General features: G+C 39.6%; 1 protein-coding gene across 5 annotated transcripts in view; it reads left to right on the top strand.

The window, feature by feature from the left end:
- The window catches only part of xylb (xylulokinase homolog (H. influenzae)), a 61,145-nt gene that overhangs the window by 5,915 nt on the left and 44,203 nt on the right, over window positions 1–11,027 (top strand). For all 5 annotated transcript variants that reach the window (XM_066684089.1, XM_066684093.1, XM_066684092.1 and 2 more), the window contains 6 exons: window positions 172–290; window positions 855–936; window positions 3,107–3,147; window positions 6,940–7,055; window positions 9,965–10,080; window positions 10,306–10,379. In XM_066684089.1, the coding sequence (XP_066540186.1) occupies window positions 172–290; window positions 855–936; window positions 3,107–3,147; window positions 6,940–7,055; window positions 9,965–10,080; window positions 10,306–10,379 (548 nt within the window). The remainder of the gene's footprint in view (window positions 1–171; window positions 291–854; window positions 937–3,106; window positions 3,148–6,939; window positions 7,056–9,964; window positions 10,081–10,305; window positions 10,380–11,027) is intronic.

Genomic DNA, 11,027 nt, shown 5'->3' with positions numbered 1-11,027 from the left:
TGAGGAAATTACAAATGTTCAGATTATTGAGGATATTTTTTAGATGATATCAAAGATAGCATGAAACTAATTGCTTTTGTTCGCATGCAAATGATTTCTTGTGAAACATCATGGCTGCGTACGTACAGCGTCTACAGAGCAGAAGTGGCTAAAGTTTTCTTTGTTTTTAAGGCTCAGGGATGAATTTAATGAACATCTTTACGAAGCAGTGGTCACAACAGTGTCTGCAAGCAACAGCACCTCAGTTGGAAGAGAAGTTGGGTGACCCTGCTCCATCCACAGCTGTTCTGGTACTTTGAAGATTTATTATTATATTTTTTTTATCTGGTTTAAAAAGATTTCATTTAAAAGTAATTTCTTCAATACCTGATATAATATCATTTTATTAATATTAATTAATTAATTTGAGATTTGCAAACAATTTGGAATAACTAGAATGAGCTGATATCCAATCAAACACAAGGGCAGTGAGCAGGGGGTTCTCCTGCAAGAGCGGTGAGTTGTACACTGAAGCAGGTTTTACAGCAATTTCAAAAGGGTATTGGCTTTACATGTCTTGAATGTATGCTATATCAGGAAGGCTAGGATTGGGGTGGAATTGCTAAATTATAATGACTGAAGATACATTTGTAAAATTATTATACGGAGCTCATTATAATGTGCCATTCTGGTGCCTTTTATAATGTGATAATCAAAGCTTTTCAATTCACCTATTAGTGAATTTTAGACTTGAAATAATAATGATCTAATTCATGTTGAAAATGTCTAATGGATGTTAATGAAATGTATATTCTATGCCAGGATCCTGAACGATGATTGTGAATGTTGATGTTTGTGTTTGTCTTCTGTTTTAGGGCTCTGTTTCCCACTACTTTGTGAAGCGTTTTGGGTTTCCTGAGGTTTGCAAAGTAGTTGCCTTCACTGGAGACAACCCTGGTAGGAATCTATCACTGAAAAATATCTTCACTTTGTACCCATTCTTAATTATTATTTATTCAATTCCCGATATTCTCTCCAAGAATTATTCATTGCCAGGTCCATACAATAGCTAGAGGAGACTCCCCCCAGTCTGCCATAAAGCAATGAGTATGGGAAGTTGATGAAAAGCACACGCTTGATTTGAGGTGTAAAGCCAGCCACCAGCTCTTTTTGAATTGCTAATAATGCATCACTGACCACTGATTTGGTCAGGATAAAGCTGACCAAATCAAAGTCTCTTATTCAAGATTTTATCTGCCAGTGAGGTCTTACAGCCTGTAGATGGCACTAACACGGCATTGATTCATTAACCCCCTCCCCTTGCACCACCTCCTGGAGGATTCCAATGAGAGCAGTGGTCACGTTCCCTTCCCAACCAGCATGTAAACCATATATTATCAGAGAGAGGGAGAAAGGGGAGGGAAGATGGAGAGAAAGAAATGAAGCTGGCTTCTGGCCAAGTGCCTGACTCTTACCCCCATTACTCCCTTGGGGTGGGTTGACATTTTTCAATTACAGCCCACCATCGGCAGACATAAACATAAAAGTGACCCTGACACCCAGCAACCAATGGCATCTAGCCTCAACAGTGTAATCTGCATAAAATGGACTTTATGACCATAATAAAGGCGGGAGACGCCCAGCCTGCAGGAGAGTTTCATACGTCTGTTGGCTGTGTACAGTCATTATTTCTGTGTGTATCATAGAGCTGTCACGATTGCTCTATTAAAAAAAAAAAAAAGAGGATTGATTAATATTTCGGGCGGCACGGTGGCGCAGCAGGTAGTGTCGCTGTCACACAGCTACAGGGACCTGGAGGTTGTGGGTTCGATTCCCGCTCCGGGTGACTGTCTGTGAGGAGTTGGTGTGTTCTCCCTGTGTCTGCGTGGGTTTCCTCCGGGTGCTCCGGTTTCCTCCCACAGTCCAAAAACACATGTTGGTAGGTGGATTGGCGACTCAAAAGTGTCTGTAGGTGTGAATGTGTGTGTGTCTGTGTTGCTGGCTCTGGACCCACCGCGACCCTGAATTGGATAAGCGGTTACAGATAATGAATGAATGATTAATATTTATAAATGAATCAGTTGTGATTCTGTGACATTTTGTATTGTGTCAAATCATTTTATAGATTATTCTTTCTTTTCAATTACTCTCTGTTGCTAGGTATCTCCACGTAGAGCTCCAAAGTGCATGTTAGTGAAATTATTGTCCACAGTGTACATTATGCACATTACTGAACATCTCAACACACTTGAAGGACAACATCAACACAAAACCATTGGTAACTGAGTAATCTGGGAGAGGAAGAGCCATCCTACTTGCTCAGAGAGAGTGAGGTCAATTACGTTGTCTCTAAATCCGGCCCCTTTCATACTTACAACTTTTGTAAATCTTGTGAAACTTGCTGCAAAAATGACTATATAAAATACTGTGGTAGATCTGGTAGGCCGAGGTGGTCATGTATTATGTACCATCAAGCACAGACTTGAACAAGGAAGAGCTGAATAATGACAGAAGATGAATGATTCTGGCTCCAGAATGAATGGACTGCAGAATCACTCCTAAACTATTAAAATGTTATTGTTAGATCATCTAAGCCACACTGGGACATCTGAATGAATGTGCTCAGGATTTGAAACATTAGCGTATGTGTGTTTCAAAGCCTGAGCACATTTATTCAGCCTTTCTTTCTTTCTTTTCCCTCCCTGCCAGGCCACAAAGTATGTCAATGACCAGCTATATAAAATATTAACCAAGTCTGCCCTCTACCACCCAAATTAAAACATGTAAAAGCCTGATGACACCCCCCTCCCAGACCAGCAGTTGTGGTTATGAGCCTAAAAAGATGACATAGTGCCACAGACACACAGTTCCACACTACAGTAAGATTACTTAGTAAGGTTTTGTTTGGAAAATATAGTTACATTTGATTCCCCTTCTCTGTGCTTGTCTATCAATATCAACGTATTTGCCAAGATAGTAAATAAGATGGATTTCTCAGAGCATCTGCATGAATTTTTTTTATAATAGATTGTGACACTTTGGGAAAGCGGCCAGACTGGGAGCTGAGTTGTTTGCTTGTGACAGTTGTAAAATAAGTGGTTAAAGTAATTTGATTTTCACGTTTCAGGATCACTGGCTGGGATGCGCCTGCAAGAAGGTGATATTGCAGTAAGTGTTTTCTTAATGGAGTCTTAATGTGCAGTCTTTTTGTCAGAGAGATGGACCTCAGTCAATATTTAGTTAGACCAGTGCTTCAGTCACCTGCTCATACCCAACAGTGTATGGTTTTAAACCTTCCTTATGGTAATATTATAAAAATATATAGGCACACATGGTCAGATGACATGTTTTGATTTTCTAAGAGAAAATTAGTAAACACGTCTTCAGCAGGGATTCTTAAACAGTGGGTCATGGTCTCAGTGGGTGGGGGTTGCAAAAGTGCTTGAAAAATGTACTAATGCAAACGAATGTGCAGCCCTCCTGGAGTAGTGGTGGGTAAAGTTGTACGATGCACATGATTAGTTGTCTTGTGCAGACTCACCAACCAATCATCATTCCTCACTGCACTCAAAGGTTGGTACACATTTCCAAAGCAGCAAGAGACAGAAATCGTCATATTTCATTCATTGTCTGTAACCACTTATCCAGTTCAGGGTCGCGGTGGGTCCAGAGCCTACTCGGAATCATTGGGTGCAGGGCAGGAACTGGGCGCCAGTCCTTCACAGGGTGACACACTCACACCTTTTGAGTCACCAATCCACCTACCAACGTGTGTTTCTGGACTGTGGGGGGAAACCGAAGCACCTGGAGGAAACCCATGTGGACACAGGGAGAACACACCAAACTCCTCACAGACAGTCACCCGGACTTAAGCCCACAACCTCCAGGTCCCTGGAGCTGTGTGACTGCGACACTACCTGCTGCACCACTGTGCCGCCTTGTGGTTATCATTCTAGTTCTTTTTTTCTGTATTGCACCACAAAAAAAATGTATATAGTATTTTCAGTTGTTTAATAGCCGTGTCCACATGGATTTCCTCCGGGTGCTCCAGTTTCCTCCCATGGTCCAAAAACACATTTTGGTAGGTGGATAGTCGATTCAAAAGTGTCCGTAAGTGTGAGTGTGTGAGTGAATGTGTGTGTGTTACCCTGTGAAGGACTGGTACCTCCCCCAGGGCGTGTTCCTGCCTTGCCCCCAGTGATTCCAGGTAGGCTCTGGATCCCTGAACTGGATAAGCGCTTACAGATAATGAATGAATGAGTTATTTAATAGTGTGTTGAAATATACGCAAATGTAATTTCTCCTGTAGAAGGTCCTGAACACTACTGAATTTCAGTATTCCCCCTTTATAGCCATCTTATTAGGTGTCATTGCAAAAAATGTGTGTGAAATAAAGGTTAAGAACCCCTGCAAGTTAAATAGTTAAATCTGTGTGTTACTTCCCAGTATCTGTTATTTGGGGTGTTGTGTTGGTGTCTTAAAATTCAGAATTTCACTTTGAAAATCAGCAAACTTGTCATGTAACATGCATTATATGGCCATAAACAAATCATCCTCAAAGATCACACTAAGGGTGTTTGCCAGTGGATTTATACTCTTTGCACTGATGTGATTGGATACGGTGGCTGGTTTATGGGTAGCTGTTTCAGAGCATTTCCCTTTCTGTCAGTGCTTTTTATATATATGTATGTATGTATGCATGTATGTTACATACGTACAAGAAGCTGAACTCCTTTATTAGCAACAGAAGCCGCTGAAAAATGTGTGACCACCTATTCATAGACTGGGTTTACTCCGTAGAATCATATTTGTTCCTTAATTAAAAAAAGAAGAAAAAGAAAATATTGGAGTGGAGTTTGGAATTTCAGAAATGATTTTATCCATTTATTCATTGTGCGCATCCTTCACATACAGTGGGTGTGATAAACATTCAGAATACTAAATTATAAATGCTGGATTGCTAAAAAGAACCAGCCAGTGGATAAGTTATTCATAAGCTCAATGAGCAGAGGACTTTTCTGTTTGTAGCATCAAATTCCTAGAGCCATGGGGGTAATGTAGTTTGTGTTTTTAAAAAAATAAAAACTTTGTTTGATCAAAGAACTCTTTGACCTCATCCTAAGCATGTGAATGGAACTGCAAGTTAAAGCACACAGAAGTCAAACGATCTTTACTTTTTAACACTTCACCCCCTGCGGGGGATGTGCTGGTAGAACAAGCTGGATTAAAGTGGTAAATCATGTAGTTAAGGGCAGCACGGTGGTGCAGCAGGTTAGTGTCGCAGTCACAGCTCCTGGGACCTGGAGGTTGTGGGTTCAAGTCCTGCTCCGGGTGACTGTCTGTGAGGAGTTTGGTGTGTTCTCCCTGTGTACGTGTGGGTTTCTTACGTGTGCTCCAGTTTCCTCCCATGGTCCATGTTGGTAGGGGGCTCAAAAGTGTCTGAGTGTGTCACCCTGTGGAGGGATAGCGCCCCGTCCAGGATGTGTCCCTGCCTTGCAGGATTTCACTATATGTGCTGAAAGACAAAGCCTTGTTTGTAAAATGAACATGGTTGAAGAAAGATAACTTTCAAAACCATTGGTCGGATACAAAACCTCAGACTACATCATCCAAACAATTACAGTGTGGATCAGAAGCAGAACCAGCAGAGACAGAGATTCTGTACTGTGAGGGTTATCTGCCACTGTGTTGTGAGAGATTTATCCAGCTCTCGCTGTGCTTTCATTGTTTTCTCTTCTTTTGTGTGCATAAGCAGGTCAGTACAGACAGGGCCACGCTACTTTAGCTTTGTTTTGTCACATAATAGTGGAGGGATTTGTGCTTATTTGTAGCAGAAACGTGTGCTTTATTCTCACTTTCATATTGTGTGCACCCTCATGACAAAATTCTAAAAATTCTGAAAAGGCTGATGTAATGAGGGAGACAGTTTGGCAGCATGCAATCACATACTTGCTTTATTTGGTGCTTACAAACACACATTGTCTAACACACACAATTGTCAAAATATGGAGTGACAGGTACAAACTAGGCCCATGCATGATTCTGAATCCATAAACAAAGCAAGAGTTAGCAACAGGAACAACAGCAAGACGAGTAACAAGGAAAGACACGCTGAACAGAAACAGAGAGATTCGTGTAAAATGAGTGTGTGGAGACATGAAGGAGCCAGTGCACAAGTGAACCATTCCCCAGGAGAGTGTCTCACGCCCATGCTCCACAGAGGAGAGATAATGTGATAAAATCAGTTTGAAGTTCGGAATAGAAAAAGGAAGCTGAAATTGGCTTCTTAATCATCAGTATTCTATTTAAATGTTCTGTTGTACCTTAAATGGTGCCCCAGATATTCTAGGAACATGTCTGCTGCACCTTGTAATGAGAGTCTAACCTCACCTTCAGTGGGTGTGTGTGTGTGTGTGTGTGTGTGTGTGTGTGTGTGTGCCAGTGCCATCAAGCTACCATAGTAATATTTAAATGCCATGTTTGGTTGTAATGCTAGGACACTGCAACTATTGTACGTGCACCTTTTGAAACACAATGTTAGTTAGTGCTTAAATGCTTGGTTAGCTAAGAGTTAGCTTGGTTAGCTAGCATTCCAACCCCCTGCCTAATCAGGATATTCATTACAGTGAATCTAGGCTTCTCTTGCTTAAATATGATCTACAGTGGCGGTGATCACAAATCACTGAATGTCCCAACACTAGTGAATGCTCTTTTAGTTTTATGTGAGAAAGCGAGTCCTCAGCATATAGTTTGATAAGCATTTTGGTTTTGACAGCACTGGTTTGACACAAGACAGCAGTATGTATTATGACAGCAATAAAAACTGAACAAATCACAATATTATATTGCAAAGCATATCAAAATGTGTAGCAGTCACAATATGATGTTGTGCCTGGACCATACTACCACAATACAAAGTAGATGATTTCATCTTTAATATGAGCTCTGTTTCTCTCCCAGGTGAGCTTGGGTACGAGCGATACTGTCTTCCTTTGGATCAAAGAACCGAGGCCCACGGTTGAAGGCCATATCTTCTGCAACCCTGTGGATGGTTTATCCTACATGGCTTTGATCTGGTAAATTGTGCTAAAGTTTTGCAGTGAACATTGAAATAAGCTTCTGAAATATCTGGAGGTAATAAAGAGGAATGATCAGCAAATGCCTTTTTTCATGAATGGAACTTCTGAGTGTCTGAGCGATGGAGCATTTTCCAGTTAATTTGGTTTGTGTTGGAGTCATGATTTTTTTCAAACCAGAACTAATCACCTAATAATAGTACATGCCGTGTTCTTGTTGCTGAATGCCAAAATATCACAGGAATTTTAACATCTGTTACAAAGACTTCCTAGAAGTTTTTAGGTTACTGCTGTAGAAATTGAGGTACAACGTCTCTATGAATATAAAAGAGATGATGAACCAGCAGCGGTTGTTTGGACCTATAGTTCTAGATTTCCAGACCCAGATTAAGCCTAGACTTGGATTAAATTAAAGCATCATTGGTGATTTTAAAATTGATACAGCTTTAGGCTAAAGTTTAATCTGAATTTGAAAGGGAAAAAGTTTTGGCCATGACCTTTGGCGTGTATAGTGCAAGAATAGATGTTTGAAACCAGGTAAAAGCCAGTAGATTTAATTTAAGATTTTGTTGAGGTTTTGTCTTGGTTAATTTTTTTGTGTGTATTTATTGTACATCTTTATGAGACAATGAAACAGAAAGAGGAAGGTTCGTCCTTAGAAGAGTTGTTCCTCCTCTAAGGTTGTGATGTTTCATCTTAAGCGTGAAATGTGTGTTAAAATCCCAAGTGGCTATTTTGTGAAGACTCTTGCAGCCGTGTAGGCACGTAGCAGCCTAGTATCTGAAGTGCTCTGCACTCCAGCACTATATTTGAATGACTTTAGGGAAATATCTAGCTAGCTGCTGACTGAGACAACAATAAAGGTCACCCTCACACTGCAACGAGAAGAGTGCATTTTGATAGATATTCTTCCTTTATGTTGTATTAATGTCACCATGCAACATTTTTCTTTAGTCTGCTTGTTCTGTAGAGACTTCACTGACCTTGTAAAAAATGCTGGAGTTAGATCTGTACCAGCTTAAATATCTGTTCGAACGCAGCTGTCAATACCTCAGTATAGGAGCACGTCTCTTTCTAAGGTATGGGATCTTAATAATGTACTTATATTTTCCCAGTACTACTAAATCATCCAATGGTTTTGATGAAAGACAAGCAAATCCTCTATCATGAATTCAGTATTTCTGTTTACAATAGATTAGTATTGTGGTTTATAGATACAATATCATGAAAATTTAACAACATCATCAGAGAATCATTTTTCCACCAAGATCTTTTCTCAAATTCGGGAGCAGGTAAAAATCTGTCGAGGCTAAGTCTGGGCTGTAGAGTGGAGCTCTAATGTTTTGGATTCTACAGTCATGTGCAGCACTGTGCTCAGGTTTCAGCAACATGCCCAAACACATTTGTGCAAAGAGTATAATCCAGTGGCAAACACCCTTGATGTTATCTTTGAGTTTAAGTTTTAAGGTGTATATAAGAGCTTTTGTTCCTAATGCTATTAGATATATTAACAAATCGCACTAATTTGTATCAAATGTATCTTCTTCTTATCCTTCTTCTTCTTCACCACCTTCTTCTTCACCACCTTCTTCTTCTTCACCACCTTCTTCTTCTTCTTCTTCACCACCTTCTTCTTCTCCTTCTTCTCCTTCACCTTCACGTTCTTCTTCTTCTTTTTCTCTTTCTCCTTCACCTTCTTTTCTCCTTCACCATTTTCTTCTTCTTCTCCTTCATCATCTTTTTCTTCTTCTTCACCACCAAAGAAAGATTTTCTGCTTTGACATGACAATAAAGTTTCATTCTAAGTTTAACAGTGGGTGACAGATTGTTTATGGCCATATAGTGCATGTTACATGACAATCTTTGCTGATTTTCAGAGTAAATTACCTACAGGAATATATAGATACAAAGAACTATTGAATACCCCTTGTATTAAAGACAACCAAACATAATCTTTATTTGTACAGCACTTTCATACAGAAATTCAGCTCGCATTGCTTTAGAGAAATTCTTTAAAATAAAAATAATAAAATATGAAAGAGTAAATGGTGTAACTGCAATTAAATCATGATTTTAAAAATAAAAAAGTAAGCCATTATAGAGCAATAAAAGAAAAATGAAATCAAAAAAGATTCAAAACTGTTGTAAAACCAATAGAAATAAACATGTAAAATTAAAGCATTGGGATGTTCCTTAGAAAGCACCTCAACAAAAACTTTGACAGAAAGTTACAATTAAAATATGATTAAAAGAAAGATTGTACTTGAGCCTGGGGCTTTCCTGCACCTTAAAAGAAGTATTAATCAGTTATTGGGATAACTAGTGCTAGTGCAAATTTTAAAACCTCCAGGAGCTGAATAAGCTTAGATTTATACACTTTATGAAACTTATGTTAAACTTTGTAACAGATTTTAAAATTTTAACAAAAATACATAATACTTCATATATTTTGAAGCTCATATATTTCTATCTTATGTAATTTCGCTGTAGGCTTCCATATGTTTATGGTGGAGCATAAGGCTGTGTTTTTGTCAGTATTAATGTTAGAGAGCCCGCTGACTGGTAGCCCTACACTGATGGGATATATCTAGACGCATTCAGGTAGTAGTTCCGTTTATTGTTCTGGGCCGGCAGCTGGAAAAATCAATTTGATCGCCAGCCGCTAGCCTTCCCTGACTTTTAAAGCCCAAGATGGTCTTATCGTTCATTTTCTTTTACGTCAGCTCAACCCAAATGGCCCTTGAAATTACCCCATTTCCTTGTTTTTACTTCACGGTCCTTGGCTGTTGACAATGGGTAATAAAAACCTATAGAAACACACTGTATCTCTTCACTGATGTTTAGTTAGTGTGCATCTGTGTGGCGTCAGTTCTAGCCTCTCACCTGCAATGCCTCCTTTTCTCTTTCAGCTATAAGAATGGCTCTTTGACCAGGGAGAGGATTCGTAATGAGTGTGCAGGAGGATCGTGGGAAGGCTTCTCCAGAGCCCTGAGGTCCGTCCCCATGGGAAACAATGGAAATATAGGTGACCGTTGTTCTGCACCATTTACTTTTCAAATTAAAAACATCAGTCACCTGGAGTGCGTCACAAAAGTGATAAACATGCTTAGTTTGTAGATCACTCTCTGACTTAATCAGGGGGAAATTGGGTCAGACGTGTTCATGCGCTCCCACAAGGAGCTTTGCTGAATGGAAGCAGATAAATGAACTAAATCTCATCAACTGTGGTTGATTTGTCAATTTTTTTCAGGCATTTATTTTGATACAAAGGAGATCACTCCCCCTGCAGTTGGGATATACAGATTCAATCAGTACCTTCAAAAAGTAGGTATTTTTTTTATGTTTGTCATTGAAAGAACCTTAATATGTAATGAATTTAAATCTAGTAAACAAAGTGGCTCATTAACATCAGTGGTGTAATTTGGTTTTACCTTATATTTTGGTGCCAAGTGGCCCCTCCAAACGTTAGAGTATAGGACCAAAGTTGGACTTGAATGCTTGTTTGATAAAAGCCATATAAATTGTTATAAAAATATTTCCATTTTGTGCCATTGATGGGTACATTTAAATATTGATACACTAATGCCCATATGCTAACTTGGCAGCAAGTGTTCATGCAACAATTTTAGTGTGGTCTCAGTAAAGTGAACATTACTAAAAGGAGCATTCCTGTCAAAAGTGTATATAATATATGCACAATTTTATACACATTAATGAATGAATCAATCAATCCATTCATTCATTCATTGTCTATAACGGCTTATCCAGTTCAGGGTCACGGTGTGTTCCGAGCCTACCCTGAATCACTAGGCGCAAGGTGAGATAACACCCTGGAGGGGGAGCCAGTCCCTCGCAGGGCGACACACACTCACATATTCACTCACTCACTCACACCTATGGGCACTTTAATTCACCAATCCACCTACCAATGTGTGTTTTTGGACTGTGGGAGAAAACTGGAGCACCCGGAAG

This window comes from Hoplias malabaricus, chromosome 10 (assembly GCF_029633855.1).
Source record: "Hoplias malabaricus isolate fHopMal1 chromosome 10, fHopMal1.hap1, whole genome shotgun sequence".
Taxonomy (NCBI): Eukaryota; Metazoa; Chordata; class Actinopteri; order Characiformes; family Erythrinidae; genus Hoplias; species Hoplias malabaricus.
Note: the sequence above shows the minus strand (reverse complement) of the source record. Positions and strands in the feature narration are given on the sequence as shown.